This window comes from Barbus barbus, assembly GCF_936440315.1.
Source record: "Barbus barbus genome assembly, chromosome: 7".
NCBI lineage: Eukaryota > Metazoa > Chordata > Actinopteri > Cypriniformes > Cyprinidae > Barbus > Barbus barbus.
This window is the reverse complement of record NC_136735.1, coordinates 36,738,414-36,760,931: the sequence shown is the minus strand read 5'-3', so window position 1 is coordinate 36,760,931 and position 22,518 is coordinate 36,738,414. Positions and strand designations below refer to the sequence as shown.

The window sequence follows — 22,518 nt, the reverse complement described above, 5'->3', positions numbered from 1 at the left end:
CACCTCACTCAAATTAAATATATTAAGACACTTTCATAACAGATGAGCAAAATATCGTACAGATTGTGTAGTCGAGTAGAGTGAGTTTTGGGATCTATTCAAGACAGCAGAAGGATCCTCCACAGAGAGCATGCACATCCACAAAACCACTCTAAACATCCTTCCTGACAATATACAACACTCAGCGCACAGTAAACTGTTTCCAAACAGACAGGGCCATATCAAGCCATAAAATATTTTCTAAAGGCCAGCTGAGATGTTACAAGCGATGGGATTTTTAGACTAGGTTTCTACTGCATATTCAAGTTTCTTGTAAAGCTACTAAAGCTGAAGTATCTGTTATGTTTAATACAAATCATTTTCAAGGCCCGTCTCAGAATAGAGAAACACTTGAGCAGCATTTGATGACACTTGCTTTGATATTCTAATGCATTAACATTCAGACATATTTAAGTGTGCCGTCTCGGGCCGGTGTAAATGTCTTTTAGTCTGTGAATTTTAGCTTCAAATAATGTCAGCAATAATTCTCTAAGCTGTTCATTTAAGGATTAAAGTGACGGATGGTTAAAAAGTCAAACTTTAAACATCAAAAGCATCAACTCTGCGTTTATTTGTGGACTAAACTGACAGAGTCACATATAATTTAAATAAAATTGACCTTTACTGCATTTTGCTGAATAATTTCATCGAAAAGAAAACAAGATCTCTTTAATATCTCAGTTGTTTCTCATAGACTGCAATAAAATGAAATGCAAACTGATGTAAGACCCCAGTAATCTCACATGCTTCTCGACGTCTCAAACTGTGTTCAGAATTGTCAATATAAAAGTCTGTTATCAAAAGGCATCAATATGAACTCAAATATTTCTCATCAAATGATCTCAGCGGCTATGCATATTCATTGTATAGCTTTATACTCTTTACTGTATGACAACTAGTGACTCATTTAGGTCTACTTTTATTAATGTTAGTCAGAAATGTTTGAGACAAAAACATAACTAAGACCTCCAATATCATCAGTGTTGTTAATAATAACAACTATTGATTTTTGTTTTGATTTGGTAATTAAAATAAAGCTAAAAATAAAACCAGTCATAATATTAATTAATGCTTTAATCATATATGAATAATTCATAAATTACACTGCCAACTGAGCCTTGAAAAAGCAATGTATGAGCAATAAAATCAGATCAGTTCACACATTTGCATTATGTATGCAATGCATATATGTTTTTTCTCTTCCACTCTGCTTTGAAAGCATTTCTTATGTATTTTTGTTTCCCAAAATAGTCTGATAAACTGCATCTGTGTCCAGCATGTCCTACTCTCATCATATAATATAAACATTGCTGTCAGATCATTAGCGTTCATGATGTGTCTCCTGGAGGCACATCTTATCAGCACGTTTAGCGCAGAAACTTGTGTCATCACAAAGCAGAGACTGTGTGCTTTCATCATCACTTGTGTGACTAAAATAGCATGTCCTCATTATTGTAACATGTGAAGTTTTGCGGTCTGCACCACATGAAGCAAACGCTGGCCTCTGTAACGGCTCACTGGTGCAGCGCGGCTCTGAGGAGGAAGCACTCTTTTATGCGACCGTGTTCACATGTTCAGCCTGTCGAGCTCTAGTGGCTGTCATTGACCTACAAAGAATCAAAGTCATTGTGTTTCCAGCACTTGCAGCTGAAAGAATCCATTTAATCAACCAACTAGAGAAGAAAATATGAGTGCTGCCAAAAAAAGCTGGTTGTCAGGGGGTTACTATGCAGTTGCTACAGCATTCTGAGTGGTTACCATGGTGTTGTTATGCTGTATGTTCTGAGTAGTTTATAATCATTGTTTTGCAGTTGCAAGGACAATCTTTATGGTCGCCAATATGTTTTTGAATTGGTTCTAAAATGTTCCAAATGGTTGCCATGCAGTTGCTAGGGCATTCTGTGTGGTTACCAGGGTGTTGTTATGCAGTCAATTCTGAGTAGTTTATAATCATTGCTATGCAGTTGCTAGGGTATTCTGTGTGGTTGGCAGTATGTTTCTGGATTGATTCTAAAATGTTCCAAATGGTTGTCAGGGCGTTGCTATGCAGTTACTAGGGCGTTCTGTATGGTTGTCAGGGCGTTGCTATGCAGTTACTAGGGCATTCTGTAAGGTTACCAGGGTGTTGTTATGCAGTATGTTCTGAGTAGTTTATAATCCTTGCTATGCAGTTGCTAGGGCTTTCTGTGTGGTTATTAGGGCGTAGTTATGCAGTATAGTCTGAGTATTAGCTGTCAAAACTTCTGGAACGTATTAGTGAACAACTGACACAATATTTACATGTTCATAAACTTCTGTCTATTAATCAATCAGGATTTCGTAAAAAGCATAGCACTATTACAGCTGGTTTGAAAGTCTTAAATGATTCATTGGGGTCCCTAGATGGAAAAACACCACTGTGCATGTCTATTCATTGATTTGACTAAAGCTTTTGACACAGTGGACCATGCAATTCTCTTAAATAGACTGAGATGTGTTGGTTTATCAGAAACTGCAGTTTACTGCTTATTTAAAAGGAAGAAGTCAATGTGTGCAGGATGAAGGCTGCAAATCAGATTCATTGGATGTGGTTAAGGGAGTTCCCCGAGGTTCTGTATTGGGGCCTTTATTATTTTCTATATACATAAACTGTCTTGACAAAGCAAGTTTTCATTTTTACCTGGATGACACTGTTATTAATTGTTCTGCACCTACAAAACAAGAAGCTTTGAGTGATCTGCAGACTGTTTTTGATATTATTCAAGCAAGGTTTTATACTCTAAAGTTGGTTTTAAATGTTGAGAAAATAAAATGTATGTTGTTATCTAATTCTAGATCTATATCAGACAGTTACCCTTCGGACATTTCAGTACTAGAATGTTCTGGATGGTTGCCAGGGGGTTGCTACGCAGACATTCTCCGTGTGGTTGTCGGTATGTTTTTGGATAGAATATTCCAGATGGTTGTGTTCTGTATTTTTCACAGTGAATTGCTGGGTAGTTGCTAAAGTGCTTTAATGGTTGCCAGGGTGTTGCAATGAGGTTCCTATGTTCTGAGTGATTTATAGTGTGTTGCTATGCAGTTGCTACAGGATCCGGTGTGGTTGCCTATATGTTGTGCTAAAATGTTCTGGATGGTGTTGCTATGTGGTTTCTAGGTGTTCTGTGTGTTTGGTAATGTGCTGCTGGTAGTTTCTAAAGTGCTCTGGATGGTTGCTAGGGTGTTTGGTCACTAATGCTTTGCTGAAGTGTTCTCAGTGTTTGCCTGTGTGTTACTATATGTTTGTTAGAGAATTCTGTATATTTACTAATGCATTGCAGGGTAGTTGCTAGAATTTACTAAGGTCTCTATTAGGGAGGCTGCAAGGGCTGCTGTGTGTTTTTTTATCACATTACAGGGTGTGATTGCCAGAATGTTACTAGGTTTTTTTAGAGTGGTTGCCAGGCTGTGATGTGGTTGCTAATCAATTTCTGGGTGGTTGCTTATGGTGTTCCAGCTGGTTGCCAGGGTGTTGTTATGTGGCTGTAAGGGGATTTTGGGTGTTGGTCTGATGTTGTCACATTCCTGTATGTCTACATGGTGCTAGCAACCCCAAGGTCATGGGTTTGAATCTCAGGAACTGCATGAACTGAATATACTTGAATGCAATGCAACTCACCTTATATAAATGTTCTTTTTCGAGGTATTGTTAATTTTCTGTAGAACAAATATTGTTAATTGTTGAGACCTACATATTTATATTTATGCATTTAACAGACTTACAATAGAGGAACATAAGCAATTTGTTCTATCACTATATGCATACTATAGGTTTACTTGACAGCTAGTCAAGGAAACAAGAGCAGAGGTAAAATGAAAAGGGGGCGGGGGTTATTTATTTGTGTGTGTGTGTGTGTGTGTGTGTGTAGTAAGGTCAACTTTCTAAACACCACTAATATTTCATTAAGGTGTTGGGGGACATACACTAACAAGAAAGTGTGCATATATTGAGGGATCTTCTGTCGTCCTCTACTACACAGTCACTTATGTTCTCAGCTCAGACACAGAATCAGTTCAAGCCAGTGTTGAGACAACCCAAGGGTTCGACTAACCTATTTTTCTCTTCATTCTATTTGTGTTCAATGGCTGCTGGGGCCTGAAGCTGCGGTCAAAGGCGGATCTGAAGGGTCACCACAGCAACAACATTAGCAAAACTATTCTGGCCATTTAAGATAAAGAACACCTCTAAATAGGATTTGAAGGTTTCGTGTTTTATGTTAAAGTAATTTAATTTTGTCTACACTGAAAAAAGAGAAATAATCTAAATGGTTTTCTTTCTTAAGTGAAGCACAAATGCAAATAGATTCGACAGAAGGCATATCCGAGCTGGTCTTTGAAATGAAAGTGAATGGTGATTAAAGAACGTATTCCTTCCATTTATTGATCGTTTTGCAAATGGAAGGTCAAGCCAAGTGCATTGCATTGTGTGCATTTAAGGAGAAAATGTGCATACTGGACAGAGAATACAGTACTAAATTACCAAAATAGTATAAGTAACATGTATGCTGTTGCAAATCTAGCTAGAAGGTTTTCACACATCCTCTGACAGCTGCTTTGGTGTTCACTACAGTGTTTGAACAAGCAGCCGCTTTGCTGTCAGCTTTGAGCACTTCAGCCCCCTAGTGCAAACTGAAAGAGTGCTGTCAATCACAAAACTACAATCTAGAGAGGAATGAGGTGGGGTACTGTATTCAAGAGATGTCAAGATAGAAATTTCTACCATTAAAAAAAATTACTGAATACTATAGCATGGTGCATGAAAAATTATAAATTTGATATGGCACCATGCATGTCCTCTACTCTTTTGGGTCATTTCCGTTAACATACAGAGCTAGACTGCATTGTTTGATATTTTATAATTGTATAATATGCTAGTTTAGATTATGATAGACTACACAACAGAGCATTAAATAGATGATGAGTTCACTTTAGTGTTGTATTGTAGGCTTGTGAACGTTTATGGTTCAGCCTTGACCTACATAGTCGCACCTGGCCTCTGTACACATACAAAAAGATCTTTATCTAGTCATGTACTAAGTATCACTCTATCACAAAGCTTCTGGATTTGTGCTCTTTCCTTGTCTTCTTGGAAACTTGTGAATTGAAAGACGATGTCGCCATCATCTGACGATTATATGCAGTCGCAGTTATAATCCAGAGTGGGGTTTTTAAGTTTTATCTTGTTTAATGCTCCAGTTTAGATGGTGTGATCACGGGTTAGTTTATCTCTACTGGTTATCTGCTTTATGCTTAGCACACACAGATGCTGATATAGTGATGATATAATGATGAGTGGAAATGAAGAGATCATAACATGTTGCTGCTGACTTTGAGTCTGAAGTCAGTCATTTAAATTTACTAGAATACCATAATAAATCCAATAAACTGATATTGGATCTTGTTCAAACAGCATACGGCACTTCTTATCTACATCAATTAGTCTATTTAGTTCTCAGCAACCAATTGATTTGCTTTGGCGCAATTAGGCGATATATTATTGCGTAATTAAGCAATGCAGGGTACAAACTGTATGCTATTAATTAGAGAAAGAAATCTTCTATGGTAACTTTTTCAAACAAAGTGTATAAAATTAAGTAATCCTAATTTCTGACAAAACGCCACAGACATCATAATACTGCATGGGATTTGCATCGCTATTTGCAATGGTATGCCATGATACAAGCATTTTATGGGACATTTAGGCTACCATTCATAGCTGAAGTACCTTGGAGCCCGCTACATCCATCTGATAGCATCGCTGTACCATGGTACTACACCGGAATTCACATTGCTTGGGGGAAAAAAGCAATGGTGGGCGGAACGGATGCGGGGTCTCTTCACACACCGTTACAAACGCATTGCATCCCTGCTTTTTAAAGACTTCGGTAAGTATGCATGAGTTTTTACCGTTTATCACCGAGATCTCTGAGGCTGTGCATGACCTGTGACGCGAGACTGAAAGTTTAGCTAATCTAGTTTTACATGTGATTTGGTGATTTTATTTGGCTATTATTATTATTGTTCAGGGTGTTACTTTGTGCTTATCAAGTATAACTGGTTTAACGTTCATCTGTGCTTTTGCATAACGGGTACCAAATGAAGATGACTGTGGAAGATGACAGCTAACTGATATTAACTTTTTTTTTTATATATATATATATAAACATTACGATTTTCAAATGTGTTTTTAACATACAGTACATGTAAGGTAACTGTTTAGATGTTATAACTTCTACCATTTTATTTTTCATATAAGTATTGCTGTTGTTTCTTGTTTGTTTGATTGATTGATTTGTTTGTTTATTTAGCAGTTAAATAAAATGACAAAAAAATGTATAAAAGCACATAAATATTCCATGTAGTCAGTCAGTTAGGCCTATTAAGTTCATCAAACTGTTTGCGTAATAATATTGCATGGTTTAAATGAATGTTTTAAAGTAGTTTGATACACAGTTAAATTGCTGTGACCCCAATGAGTATTTGGACTGTAAAGCCTGAATTTAAATATCTATATTTGTGTGTCAAATGCGGCAGGATTAGTCTTTTCTCTTCACTCACATCGCTTTTCTTCATCATTTTTGCTCAATATCTTGAATCACAAACAAACACATAGTGGTAGGTTACCTTACTTAAACTAACTGAAAATTAGTTTAAGTAAGGTAACCTAACAGACTGAAAATGATTTGTTTAATTTTAAACATTGTATTTGTTTTTTTTCCCAAAGCCCTAATAATTAATTTGTACTAACATTTTTACTTTATCAAGAATATTTTAGTAATCATTAAAATCTGCTCTCAGAGTCTGAAAAGGTGAAATGCAGTTGAAGTACATTGACAAATGAAAAGGACAGTGCTTCATAAATTGTAACACTGTCTGCAGACATCCGACCTAAATAGAAGTTGTACTATTTTTTTTTTCTGGTCTGTACCATGTTTGCCAACATCTAAATGGGGTTAGTGTCTTTTTTTTTCAAATCTGTTTATTTTCTCTCTTTCAGAATTCATTGCTATATGTGGCCCACCGAATGGTATATCTCATTCCACCAACAATTAAAAAATGGCATCAACAATGGAAGCCGCAGATATTGTTGTTGTTGCCATGTACTTCGTTCTTGTCCTGGCTTTTGGCTTTTTTGCGATGTGGAAGGCGAATCGAGGTACCGTGAGCGGATACTTCCTTGCTGGTCGTTCCATGAACTGGATGATGATCGGTGCATCGCTGTTCGTGAGCAACATTGGCAGTGAGCACTTCATCGGCCTGGCAGGCTCAGGTGCAGCAAGCGGGTTTGCCGTAGGTGCTTGGGAGTTCAATGCAATTCTACTGCTGCAGCTCCTGGGTTGGGTCTTCATGCCCGTTTACATCCACTCAGGTGTGTACACCATGCCGGAGTACCTCTCCAAAAGATTTGGTGGGAAGCGGCTGAAGATTTTCTTTGCGTCCCTAACTCTTCTCCTCTACATTTTCACCAAGCTCTCAGTGGATCTATATTCTGGAGCACTCTTTATCCAGGAATCTCTGGGCTGGAACCTGTACGTGTCCATAATCCTGCTCATCACCATGACTGCCCTTCTCACAATAACTGGCGGCCTGGTGGCAGTTATCTACACGGACACTCTGCAGGCGTTCCTCATGATATCGGGAGCACTATGCCTGATGGCTATCAGTTTAGTTAAGGTCGGAGGTCTCGAGGGTTTGCGCACCAAGTACATGAATGCATCTCCCAACGTCACTGCCATTTTCCTCAAAAATAATTTCACCAACTTCAATTCCTGCGATGTGCATCCTAAACCAGATTCGTTTAAGATCTTAAGAGGTCCTTTGGACAAAGACCTGCCGTGGCCTGCTTTTCTTCTGGGCCAGACTCCAGCCTCGATCTGGTACTGGTGTGCCGATCAGGTCATAGTCCAGAGAGTCCTGGCAGCCCGGAATATTGCCCATGCCAAAGGGTCAACCCTGATGGCGGGCGTCCTGAAAGTCCTACCAATGTTTATCATTGTGATTCCAGGGATGATCTCCCGTGTGCTCTTTGCTGATGAACTTGCTTGCATCAGTCCAGAGCACTGCATGCAAGTCTGCAACAGCAAAGCCGGTTGCACTAACATCGCCTATCCTCGCCTCGTCATGAATGTCATGCCTGTAGGTCTACGAGGCTTGATGATGGCGGTGATGCTCGCCGCTCTCATGAGCGACCTGGACTCAATCTTCAACAGCGCCAGTACTATCTTCACCCTTGATATCTATAAGATGGTGCGTCACCAGGCTTCCTCCAAAGAGCTCATGGTGGTGGGCCGCATGTTTGTGGTCCTCATAGTGGCCATTAGCATAGCTTGGGTCCCATTTGTCATTGAGATGCAAGGTGGTCAGATGTTCCTCTACATTCAGGAGGTATCGGATTACCTCACACCACCCATTGCTGCACTGTTCTTGCTTGGTGTCCTTTGGAAACGTTGCAATGAGACCGGTGCATTCTGGGGTGGAATTGTGGGCTTCTTGCTAGGAGCCGTAAGACTCATTCTTGCCTTTGTTTATAGAGAGCCGGACTGTAACACAACCGATGACCGCCCTGCTTTCATCAAAGATGTTCATTTCATGTATGTGGCGGCTGTGTTGTTTTGGGTTTCGGGGCTCGTGACAGTAGTCGTCAGTCTTTGCACGGATCCACCGAGCAAGGAACAGATTGCTACGACTACTTTGTGGGGACTGCGCAACAGGAATCAAACCGAGAACAGCAAACTTCCTCAGCTTTCTGTAGAAACAAAAAAAGAGAAGACAATGAATGAAGTGGAAATCAAACCATCATCTCAGGTTATTCAAACAGAGCCTGAAATACTGCCAAATGGCCACTTGGAGTCTCAACATACCCACAAACAACAGGGCATTGATCATGTAGGTGGATATAAGGGACGGTGTGTGAAATGTTTGGAGTGGTTTTGTGGGTATAATAACAATTTAGAGGAACCGGATTCACCTTTTGGAGACGAAGACAGGAATGTTACTGAAATGCTCAAAGAACCTCCAAATACCAAAATTATCCTCAATCTCGGTCTCTTGTTAGTGTGCACACTTGGAATTTTCTTGTTTGTATACTTTACTTTGTAATGCTCATAATTTTAACTATCGATCTATATGAGTTTATATTGCAAACATCTTATATTGATATTCTTGTAGATTATTTTAAACCTATATATATATATATATAAAGTGTGATTATGGTTGTAATTTATATTTCTCAATAGTGTTTTGCACTGTAGGGTTAGTAATGTACAACTCACATTGCAAGACCATGTATTACTGATTTATAGTGCTGGTTGCCAATACTGTGCAATAACGTCAGACGTTCACATTAATGGCATAACAATCAAAGAATTGATGTAATTGCATGTGAAAGGCCAAAATCTAAAAATAAGAAACATCTTAAGTCAAAATGTGTAAAATATAGTTGCAATTTTTTTTTTTAAAGAACAGTTTTTTTGGGGGTTTTTTTGTAAAGTCACAAGTCACCTCCATATTTAGTGTTGATTATATCAAAACCACATGAATCATAAACCACACGGTATTTCCTTTAAGGCAGTGGTTCTCAAACTTTTTACACTAAGTACCACCTCAGAACATATTTGGCTTTCCAAGTACCACCATTATGACCAACATTAAAATGCAGTAGCACTATGCACAGTTTGCAAATAAAACGAGTCAGTTTTTATTCCTAATAAGAATATTTATTATTGTCAGCCTCTTAAAACATTGTAAATACACAGTTTGAACATTAACACTGCACTGTGCTTACCTCCAGGTAAATAAAAAACTTAATTATTACATTAAAATATATTGTACCTAAAAGTGAAATAAAAAAACTGTACTTTACTTAAAGATTAAATGAAAATGTATCGTACTTAACATTTAAGTACAGTAACTTACAGTTTTTATTTAACTTTTACGTAGCTGCAATACATTTTCATTTAATCTTTAAGTAAAGTACAGTTTTTTATTTGACTTTTAAATAAAAAAGTAATTGATTAAAAAAAGAAATTAACACAAGCTGTATGTATAGGTGCAAGTAACAACTATCAGGCGAGGTATCCACCAAATCCAGCTGAAAACGCCCAGCTGTGAGCGCTTGAGAGGGCAGCATATTGTTTGTTTTTTTCAGTTGAGACGCTGTGGTTCCTATGATATGGAATAATAATATGGTAAAGACATAAATTCTCCATTGTTGTTCAGTTGTAGTACAAGCAGGGTGTGAAGGTATTAGTCCCGCCCCTTCTCTACTGGTTAGCTGACTAAAAAGTGACAGTGATGAGTGCTAAGTTTTACCCAAAGTTGAAAATTTTTCAACTCTCAGCACCGAGAAAAAAAACACCCGAGTGCTCAACATGAAAAAGACGCTCCCATTTAAACCTGTTTAAAAAACTTGCTAGCCTCGGTGGGGGAAAAATGTAGTTCAGAGATTCCTCTGAGTACCACTAGAGAAAGCTCACGTACCACACTTTGAGAACCACTGCTTTAAGGAATATTCCTGGTTCAGAACCAGTTCAGCTGAATTGACAGCATTTGTGATCTAATGTTCTACTTTTTTCTTACTGTTAAGTCCCTACTTTTCTTGAAAAATCTTGGTTATGTTGGACCATTTAACAGAACAATAGAAGTGAATGGTGCCAAAAGTTTAAAAGGTAAAATAAAACTCAAATTTAAACAGTTTCTGCCTAAATTCTCCAAAATGTGGGCTATATTAACTTCCATTATAAGTGCCTTGGTGTAACCTTGATTTTTGCTTTTGTTTCAATTTTGTTTTCACTGAAAAATAAAAATTGACAACAAGGGATGAGTCATATTTTCCCCACAATTTTCACAAATGCGGTTGATTGAGATTATACTGAACCTAGTAAAAGTTTTGCTTATTTGCTTAAATTTTTTGTCTTTTTGCATTTGTAACTTCATTAGAGTAATGCAGGTTAAATTCAACAGTCTGTGAACTGACTGTGTGTGTGTGTGTGTGTGTGTGAGAGAGAGTGTCAGTCTCACCACTGAAAACATCTCTACCCACCGCTGACCCCATTTAAAATAAATCCATAGAACTTTTTTGGGTTTTTTTGTTAATGTGTGTTTGTCATGCTTTAAGGTCACTGGAATTATGTGGGCTAATTAAACACTCTTGTCCAAATAATAAAACATTCAAATATTTAACTCTCCGACCTGAATATATGCACTTTTCCCAGTCCATGTTAGCATAGCGACTGAATTAAAATCATTCTGGCGTCTCTCTCTCTCTCTCGCACTTTTGTATTTACTTGGCTTGCGTTCTTCAGAGCTGGTTAGGTTTTAGCAGCAAGACGGTGTGTATTTCTGTATTCAGGTCTTTGTGGTTTTCTTTCTTTGGAACCTCACCTATGTAGATATGTGGGTTGTTTACAGTCAGTTTCACTGAAGGAAGAAAACCAGGGGAAACAACACCAGATACAACTGCAGGTTTTCACATATGCATGACCAGAGACAGTTAAGGATCTTGGTGATTCGTATGATTTCTTAACAGATTTGAACTCCCATTTCTCGTCTGCGCTATTTTTTTTTAATTACTTCCCGTAAATGTCCTTACATGACATTTTCATGCCAACAGAGTTAGAAATGCCACACAGTTCTCTTGTTCTATATTAGTATAGGTTTGTTGATTTGACATATTTAGACAGGTTTCCCCTGTCTGCAGATCTAGGTTTATTAAGTTCACTTGTGCGACAGTCTACTAGTCAAGTTTACTTGGGTTAGTATTTTGGCTGAAAACAAGTCAATTGTGGTTTGGCTGTATCAAGGCCAGTCTGTGAATGTGTGTGAGTTGACATGCAACTCTGAATTCCCAGAAGTAAGAAGGATGTACTTCTTTATTTCAAATCAGAAGAGTGTGAGTGTTGCGAACCTGCGTATAGAAACTACTCTTTTATTCAGTTATAATAAAAATGCATTCCATATCTCATTGTTAACATAACTACTCTTAAAAAGCTTTTTACAAAGGCTGTATAGAGTTTGAATAGGGTGTTGACTGATTCTAGACATCCCTGATTGTGTGGGGAAGTACAAACTTTAAAGCATCTTCTTGATTAGGTGGGCATGTGATAATATTTTAAGAGAACATTAGATTAGAAGAATGATAAAGAGTAACCTTTGTTGACGATTATTGGAGATGAGGACTTTATAGGAAAAGTTAAAAAAACCCTGGCAGTAACACTATATTTTAAGTTCCTCCAGGTGTCAAATGTCTCCAGTCAAAGTTGTCTTCATAACGACCTGCTGTGAGCTTTCACTGGAGATTTTATTTTTGGAATTATACAGTAGATGAGATTTGATATGAAGGAGAGAGAGCAAATGAGGTCTGAAGTGCAGTATTGTGTTTAATTTACTGAAGTACACAGTAAACCTGTTAGGCCTGTTCTAGTTATCATACATTTTTGCATAGTTTGTCATTTTACTGTTAAAACTGCACTGTTGTCTGATTTCAAAATCTGTAAACAAAATATATTTTTAGTATTGTTTATGTTGCTTAGTATCATTCCATAACAGTCTGTGCCACTCTCTTGGGGTTTTCCTCAGAGTCCACTCTCTGATAAAGTAAAGCTGCAATTTTGTGACTATAAAAAATGCTGGGTTAAATACAACCCAGCGCTGGGTAAAATATGGACGTACCCAGCGACTGGGTTACTGCCCAGAAGGTTGGGTTACATATTTAACCCAACTGTTGGTTGAAAACAACCCAGCATGTGTTCTGTCCAATATTTACCCAGCACTGGGTTGTATTTAACCCAGCATTTTGTGGAGTGTAGTTTTAAACAGTTAGTGTAAGTGTGTGTGTGTGTGTGTACTTGTTGATCAAATGTCTGTTACTGTATAATCATCATGAGGCTCTAAAAGAATTCAAGAGATATACATTGTTAGCTGACATTGACTATTTTAAACGTTTGTTTGTTTTTTAGTATATAATTATTCATGTTTTGTTGAGCTCATGACACATTATCAGAATCAGAATGAGAATGAGCTTTATTGGCCAAGTACACATACGAGGAATTTGTTTTAGTGACAGAAGCTCCACAGTGCAACAGAAAGACAGCAACAGGACACAGATAATATAAGAATAACATCCAAATATCCAAATAGGCAATGTACAAAGCAGCAAAAACACAATATATAATATAGACAACTATGTATGTACAGGTCAAGTATGTGCAAATTAGAAATGAGAAAATAAAAATAAAATAAGTGAGTGTGGTGAATGGATAGTGTATATAGTTGTGTGTTCCACGTTTATTGTTGAGTGTTCATGAGATGGATTGCCTGAGGGAAGAAACTGTTCCTGTGCCTGGTCGTTCTGGTGCTCAGAGCTCTGTAGCGTCGACCAGACGGTAACAGTAAATGTTTTTGTAACAATGCAGAAGTATTTTACTGTCACTTTTGATCAGATGAATGGGTCATAGCCAAATCTTACTGACTCCAAACTTTTATTATGATCCTTTTGATGCAATTATTGCTTCATGCTGAATTAAAGCGAACCCATATAGCTTTGATGTCAATTATTCCTTCCACCTGAATAGATATTTTTAGAATAGGCTACCTATTGTTTTATGAACAACCTTTCTAGAAGTATGAACTGGTTTCAGTCCATCGCGTGTCACCTGAGAACATCCTTATACTTTACCGGTGACATAACAAAGGAAAGCAGGAAATAAAACAGTAAATGCCAGGGAAAAGCCGAATTGAATAACACTGTATTGTGTGATGTTATGAAACACATTTTATGATCTTGTTTCCATGTAGCAGTAAATATACAGGCGATTTCTTTTAACTTGCAGTATAGTTTCGGGTACCAAAACCTTCGTTGTTGATAAAAGACAGCTATTAATAATTATCAGTCCATCATATCCTAATGATTCTGATTGTTCATTTGCTGTAAATAAGTTTTCTTTAATATTTCAGTTGTTTCTCCTATAATGGCATTGATTGGAAAGCAAATGGAGTCTTCTTGATAAAAAAATCTTACTTGTGTCTCCTCTTGAGTTTCAGGTCTTAAAAAGGTCTTTTTTTTCCTTAAATTTGTCCAAGATACCAAAATCTGCAATCCTAACTCTGAATATCTGCATTATTTTATTGATTTATTTTTTTGCTCTTACCTGACAACTGTTAACATGTCATTTTTATTTTATTTAGTAGAAACATCTGAAATCAAGTTGATGTTTAAATGAACCTTAATCTCAGAACTGCATGTCTTTATGAAAGAGAAACTCTTTCTGAGCATTGAAATTCTTCGGTAAGCTTGGTCTAAAAAAGTTCTTTGAAGATAAGATACCTTTCTATTCTTACCTTATTCAAAGGTAGATTGAGAAACAGTTGTTTTTGTTGCATTAATGAGTCTCACTGTAAAGCGTCAGAAGTCAGCGGTTTCTGAACTTTTTTTTGATGTTGCATAATACTAGATATATTTGGCTTTTTACAGGTTTGCAAAACTTGTCTGAGACACAGAAACTCATGATGCTAAACTAAAGTCATAATGCACAACCATGTCAACACAAACCATCAAATGCTTGATTGTAATTTGCACAGGAGATCTTCAGAATGTGATTATTTTAATGTATAATTGTGTGTGTTTTCAACATTACAATGTATTGGGCCACTTTAGACAATTATTGATAATTTATTACAATTAAGGAGGTTTAATTATGATTAACACTCTTTAATCAAGGTAAAATCACTTCAGTTTATTTGACTTTGAGTGTCTTACTGCTTTTATAAAATGCAGAGTAATATGATATATGTTATATAAAAAGTTATATACAAGAAGTTAAATTGATTAATAACACAAAAGAGGATATTTAAAATATATATATATGTGTGTGTGTGTGTGTGTGTGTTTATAATGAAAGTTAATACCAGTGTTATTTTTGTATATTTTTTTATGTAGTATGTATTAATATTTACAATTATTTCATTTTTTATATTTTCAGTTTTCATTTTAATTACAATTTTGGTTTTTAGTAATTTTGTTACGTGGAAATCGTCATGAGTTAACTTGCGATTAATCACACATTTTTATCTGTTCTATATGTACCTTAAATTAATACTTTTCGCGTTTTAAATACATCTAATTAACTGGGCATGGACAAATATGGATGCTTTAATGTTTATTATTAGTGAAACCATAGTCAACATAGTGCATGAAGAGTAGACGTTTCAAGGGTCATAGATGTTCTTCAAAGAACTTGTTCATGTCTATTAGACGCATGAAAAAAGACCATAGAAATACCAAGTTCCCATTACTTCTCTTATGAGCAATTGAGCAAAACTGACTGAATCGCGACCCATTAAGACTATGGTCTCATGAAAATGTGTATAAATAGCACGCCAATATAAAAAACGAAAACTTGTTGTATTGATACCCAAAAATGGATTGACGGTCCATTTGGAAAAATTGAAAAATAGTATATATATGACACGCGCGTGTTTGGCGTACATATAATACGCGGTTTTTGCGTGCATATGATAGGCATCTACCCCACAACCCTAATTCTACCCATCACGTAGCATTACAAGCATTTTTGCGTATCAATACCACGAGTTTTCTTTTTTATTTGCGTACTATTTATTATACTATTAGACACACATTCATGAGATCGGGTAGAACCAGCTCTCATTTCCAAGATGTTACTCTGCACAAAAATCCTGATTTATGATCGAGCCGTTGTCTGATAAAATCAAATAGGCTACACATAAGACAATAGCTGTACTGTGATTTCGGCTATACTTGCATGTACAATGTATTAATATAGGCCTATATTAGTGCTGTCAATCGATGAAAAAATTTAATCGCGTTAATCAAAGTCCTGAACTGTGATTAATCTCGATTAATCGCAAATTTAAAATACTAGGATTTACCTGTAAATGTGTTGAAATAAAGGAATGCATGACAAACTAGTTATTATTATTCTTTTTTTTTTTCTTTTTTTTTCTCAGCCATTATCAGCCTTTATACTGACAATAAAACGTTTACCAAGCCACATCGCTTCAATCCCAGAACACATTTACCCAACTATTATCAAAAGTATTCCTAAATAAATACAACAAAACATTTTCTTGCGACCTTACATGAAGTATTATGATAAAATGAATTATGAAGAAGAATTGGACCTGTTCTGCAGGTGCATTAGAGCTAACATTAGCATCATGCTACATAAGACAGTCCCCCCCCGCTCTGCATATTTTTGTTAGCACACCTGATTCAGATAATCTGCTCATTAGAAGTGAGCTCTGTGCATCAACTGTGTTCCAATTGACATGGTCCCTACACAGTGTCCATTGCTCCCTACTCCCTGAGCAGGGGAAATCTGTTGAAGTTTACATCACTTCGGAAGATTCATTCATGGATTTGCGAAACATCTTCACACATGGACGAGTGTGACATAATATACCTCTGTATATATATATACAATTTAAATTCACGTCTCGCACACTTCAATTCACATTGAATGGAATATATACGTTCGCTTCGAATTGGAATCATTGTGGAATATCCTGTGATGTCCACAGGGGACTTACGTTCGAATAGAACAAGTGTCTGAAGCGATAAGAGGACTGGAATTGAGAACCGCTGGTATAGTTGTGCAATAGATGACAGAGTGGGAGAGAATAGAAGGAGATGCAGGGATGTACAAGGATGGAGGTGGTAGCAAATAAATATAAGGTTATTGCACATTGTTATTGCATGGGATGGCATTTAACTGTCCATAAGGTTCATGCCTGGGGGAAGAAACTGTTCTTGTGCCTGGCTGTCCTGGTAATTGTGGCTCTGTAGCGCCTTATACACAGCTCTATACACAGCTTATAGAGTTAAACCAGAAACTTGGGAAATCCCGTTCCAATTGTCCTTTTTTCACTAATTTTTTTCTAGCGATTTAATCACCTTGGAGACTGAACTAGTATTGATTTACAATAAATATGCAGAAGTTGATTCTTCCTTATTTCCAGGTCTGACGGTTAGTGTAGGTGTTTCCTCATTGTGTGAACAACAGATCAAATCTGAGCTGATCGACCTGAGATATTTAATACAAGGTCAAGTCGTTGAGGAACTAATTAGATTTCATTACAGAAAAAGTTAATCGCTTCCACTAAAGTGATGACTTGCGTTATTCAAGGGTTAGTACACCCAAAAATGAAAATTAGCCCATGATTTATTCACCCTCAAGGCATCCTGCTGTAGGTGTATATGACTCTTTCAGACTAATCCAATCAGAGTTATATTAAGAAATGTCCCGGCTCTTCCAAGCATTATATTTTTTCAACAGTCCAAAAGTCCAATAAAGCGCATACATCCATAATAATACGTGCCTCATACAAAAACGGCCTGCTTGCTTTATTATGTCATTTGAGCCTTTTGTGCAGAATACGGTTAAGACATCCTTTTATCACCTCAGAAATAGAGCACCCATGTGTCCTTCTCATTTGCTGAGAGGTTGATATACTCTTTTGTCTTTTCACGTGTTGACTATTGCAATGGTCTTCTTGCTGGAGTATCTAAACCCTCCATTAACAAACTTCAATATTTACAAAATTAGCCGGCTAGAATTCTGCCTGGGGTCAGGGCTGGTGATCATATTACCCCTGTTTTGAAGTCTTTGCACTGGCTCCATGTCAGGTACTGTATTGATTTTAAAATGTTAACATATAAGGCTTTGCATGATCTGGCTCCTCAGTACTTGACTGACCTTTTGATGCCTTATTATTATTATTATTATACACCTAGGATGCCTTGTGCGTAATCATGGGCTAATTTTCATTTTTGGCTGAACTAACCCTTTCAGTGTTCATTACAAACCAAAACACTAGTATTTAAAACATCTGAGTTCGAAACCTGCCATATAAGGCGTGGATGCGACATAAACCTCTTACGATAATCAAATCCCTTATTTACTTCTCAATAGATTTTGACAAAGATTCACATTTCCTCTTCCTTTACTGTGAAGCAATGCATCTAAACAATTAATAAGCAAGAAGCTGGTGCTGTTTTTCCAGACCTGCCTTTTTCAGATGAATCTGATAAACCAGTTATTATATTCAGACCTTCACACAGGCATGTTTATGAAAAACAAAGACCATCAACTGAGCAACTAAAGGCATTGACGTTTGGACTAAAATAGCACTCTCTCGAGTCAGTTGTGCAAGATATTATTCAAACTACTTTAGTTTCAATGTTTTATCTGTTTTGAATGTACAGTACACAACAAAAGTCAATGTAAAACTGCAAATGTAATTGTAGTCACTTTTACTCTTGTTAATCTTGTATGACAAAGGAATTACACAACATCATCATCCAGTTAAGGCTGCCACAAACACAGAGAATATTAATTTACAACAGCAATGCAATATCATCATTACATGGAACATGTCTTTGCATATTTTTTTTTTCATCAGGGCCATTTTTTGACTACAGTGGTGCCCAGAGGGTTGTTTCTTCTGAAATGGTACATTTATGACCCTGGAGCGCAAAAGCAGTCATAAGTAGCACAGGTATATTTGTAGCAATAGCCGACAATGACCCAAAAATTATGGGTCAAAATTATCCATTTTTCTTTTATGCCTAAAATCATTATCATAACGCAAAATAACAGTCTTTAATGAATCCAAAAGGGCAAGGCAAGGCAAGGCTGAGAGTAGACCAGACAACACTAACTAAACAAACAGCAACTTAAATACACAGGTTAATCACAGATGAAGACTAAAGCACATTTGAAAAGAATTAACTAATAATCACACCAAGGACAGGAAACAAACCAAATAAGGAAACAAGAGGGAAACACATGACACACACGACACATGACTGACAACATTGCATTCAATATGCACATTTAATTCATGCATTCTTGGGAATCAAACCTCAGCACAAAAATATGAAACATTTTCAGTATTATACAGTGTATACAGTGTCCATTTGAGGCTGTGCACATTGAGGTAATATTATAACAGATAAACAGCTTTTAGGCTAGGCCTGGTGCGTTAATAATGGAAAAACCATTGCAACATATGCATTTGCGTCTTTTTGCTTTTATACATTGGCAACAGCAAGTAATATTATATATATTTATATATATATATATATATATATATATATATATATATATATATATATATATATATATTAAAAGTAACACAAGAATATATTTTGAAAAATGATCCATATAATGAAAGTTGAAAGTCGATAGCAGTGCTATTTTATATGCTATTATAGTATTTATATTTAAGTGTTTATTTATATTGTAGTATTTATATATATATATATATATATATATATATATACATACAATGAAAGTTGATAGCAGGGCTATTTTAGTATTTTTATATGCTATTATTGTATTTTATATCATATTTAATATTTTTTCATTTTAATTTAATTTAAGCTTTCATAATTGTGTGCTTTTGTCATTTTTTTATTTGCTTATATATATATATATATATATATATATATATATACTGTATTTCCATTTAGCTTTCATTATATAATTTAAAATATTTATAAAACATCTATTTTAGTTTGTCATTTTAACATTTTAACTTTTTTAAGTTTAAATTTTCATCTAATAATTATTTATTTCAGCTTTATTTTAATGAACAAAGGGTTTTTTTGTTTGTTTGTTTGTTTTACAGTTTTAATATAAAAATTAGTTAACAATAACAATAGGGTCCAATGTTGCTTCTTCACAATATCTTCTCAACAAGTCATACAGGTCTGGAACAACTTGAGTAAATGATGACAGAGAGTCATTTTATGGTGGAGTATCTCTTCATATGTCGGCTGTTTCACAGTAGCTTTGACTTTGGCTCATCGTTTACTGTACATTTCTTTTTTTTAATGTGAGTTTACTGTGCATTTCAGTCAACAGCGTGAGTCTCAGCTGCTTTGATCATGCATGATGTTGGTCACAGGTTTGTTGATCACAGCCACTTTAACGTTCCCTTTAGTTTTCGACATGAGCCAATCACATTTGAACATTTCCACGAAGGCCTGCTTAAAACAATCTCCTGATAACGTATAGAGTGGCAGGTTAAAAATGATGTTGAGTACAGCGATAGGCCTGGAGATGATATATGCGGCATGAGCCCAGCCGTCCTGCATGCAGTCGGTTTCCGGAGTGAGTTTCGTGTAGATCCTCCAAGCCCGTAGCACGTGAAAAGGGAAAAAGCACACAATGAAACACGTCAGAATCAACACGATGACCCGCCTCGCTCGAACCCGTTTGCTGCTTTCCTTATGAGGACCCTTCTTTAGCTCTTTTATGATGCGCCAATAGCAAAGACAGACCACGACTAGAGGAACCAGATATCCAAGCACGGTCAACACCCAACTATACGGCCACATGAATTCTGGGTTGTTGCTCGCGAGGTCCAAGCAGTAGGTTTTGTTGTTCTGCAGCTTCATTTCAATTTGGTTAAAAATTGGACTTATTTCTGCAACCGCCACGGCCCAACACAGGACGCACGCCAGCGTTCCCCAGCGCTTCTGCTTGATGCTGTGTGCGTGCGTCGGATGCACGACCGCCACGTAGCGGAAGATAGCCAGACAGGTGAGGAAGAGGATGCTGCCGTAGAGGTTGAAGTGGAAGATGAAGCGCGTGAAGCGACACATGGTGATGCACAGTGTCCACGAGTCGTTGAGGCTGTAGTAGTAGGTCAGGAAGGGCAAGCAGACCATGAAGAGGAGGTCGGTGATGACCAGGTTCACCATGATGATGGTGCTGCTCTTCCAGGGACGAACTTTGACCACGTAGACCAGCAGAGCGATGATATTGCCCACCGTACCTACGATGAAGAGCGCGCCGTAAAACACAGGCAGATAGTAACGCTTCACCACATCGTCCACATTGGTGCAGTTATCAATCGAGCTGTTACTCGTGCCGTAGTAAAGGTTGCTCATGGTTGTTCCTGCAGCAGGAATGAAGAAAAAATTGTTATAAAGCTCACATGCAACGTTTGTCTAACTGATTGCTTTGGAAATGAATTCCTGGGATTTCAGGCAAAATCGGTTTTTTGATTTCACACAATAACCTCATAAAGGTTATTCAAACACTGCAGTCTACATGACATCTCTAATTAAACAGTCAGTTTCAACAGTTGTGAAACTCCAAGATGAATCTGTTGCAGGTTCAGTGTGAAACTGAATTGCAGTACATATTTTATATGTATTAATTTTTATGTATAAATATGTATTATTTTTTTAATAATAAGAATAATAATTACAATATAATTGCAATTAAAATAATTTAATTAAACGATTATTATTTAGAGAATATATATATATATATAATTTGAGAATATATATAATTTCCTTCAACAGTTTAACATTATGTTACATGTGGATTGAAAAGAGCTCAGCATCCACTGTTGTAACAGCATTTTTTTTTTTTTGGTCATATTTCCCTGTAAAAATAACTAAACCACATTTTTATTTAAAAACAAAAATATTATTATATTATTTTTCAGGTTATTACTTAAAAACACAAAAGCAATAAAAATGTTTTAAAAAATGAAAACAATATTTTTTATTTTTTTATTTATTTTGTTGTTGTTTCAACTTATTATGTTTGTACCTCCTTGAAATATTATGTTTACTTACCTTGAAATGTTAAGTTGTATTATAATACTACATTTAGCAAATTGCAGCTATAATTCAATTATAATAATAATAATAATTCAAAATATATTCTCTGAAAATATCTTTATATTGGCAGTTTTGCTTTTAAGTAAACGTACTGTTGTTTAAAGGATATTTACAGACATGACAATGACAAAAATAGAGATCTAAAAACACAGTTCAACAATCTGTTTTAGAAGTAAATGAATGAATACTTACAACAGGTGCTGGTGCTTCAGATTCAACCGCTGGTTCCTCCTCCCAGTGAAACTGCGGTGATCTCGTGAACAGTTTAAAACCCCTGAGCTAATCCTCCCTCTTCTACAGAAGAGTTCCTGGTAAATATCTATTGTAGATCTTATTCATTTGCATTCCTGTATGTCACATCCAAATACCATCAGTGAACCATTTGCCGACTGACACACAGCAGGCCTACAATCCGTGAACACATGGGAAAATGGGTGGGATTTACAGGTATAGCCTACAGGTGTAGCATTTGGCCCAATCAGACACACAATTTTTCATTTGATTTAACAAATCAATTAGTTATTAGATTAACAAATAATCACAGACCCCTCACCCGATACACATACTGTGTGCGTATGTCTGTGGATGACTAGGCCCCTGGTTCCATGGCAACCAATCTGATAACACCAGTTTTATTGTTTAAAGGAATGTGTGCAGAGCAACACCCTTAGGAAAGAGACATTATGCCATACAAATGGACTCTTCTCTAATTAATTCATAGAAAAAACTTTCTTTGAATGAACACACATATCTTCAGGTCATTGTCTATATTATTACTGTTC

At 36.4% G+C, this 22,518-nt stretch overlaps 2 protein-coding genes across 2 annotated transcripts; one reads left to right on the top strand and one right to left on the bottom strand.

Annotated features, from left to right (window-relative positions):
- Positions 1-7,113: 7,113 nt before the first annotated feature.
- Positions 7,114-9,156, top strand: LOC306872358 (sodium/myo-inositol cotransporter-like; the record flags this gene model as incomplete). The annotated part of the gene is made up of 1 exon (XM_079420872.1): positions 7,114-9,156. The coding sequence occupies one exon, from the start codon at positions 7,114-7,116 to the stop codon at positions 9,154-9,156; it is 2,043 nt and encodes a 680-aa protein (XP_079276998.1).
- A 10,776-nt stretch (positions 9,157-19,932) lies between these two features.
- On the bottom strand, positions 19,933-21,975 carry LOC306872539 (2-oxoglutarate receptor 1-like). The gene is made up of 2 exons (XM_079421146.1): positions 21,929-21,975; positions 19,933-21,000 (listed from the first exon to the last, which is right to left on the bottom strand). The coding sequence occupies exon 2, from the start codon at positions 20,990-20,992 to the stop codon at positions 19,970-19,972; it is 1,023 nt and encodes a 340-aa protein (XP_079277272.1). The 5' UTR covers positions 20,993-21,000; positions 21,929-21,975; the 3' UTR covers positions 19,933-19,969.
- Between the last annotated feature and the right edge of the window lie 543 nt (positions 21,976-22,518).

Excerpts from the sequence above, each read along its gene's own strand:
- LOC306872539 (XM_079421146.1), bottom strand. The coding sequence starts at position 20,992 with ATGAGCAACCTTTACTACGGCACGAGTAACAGCTCGATTGATAACTGC.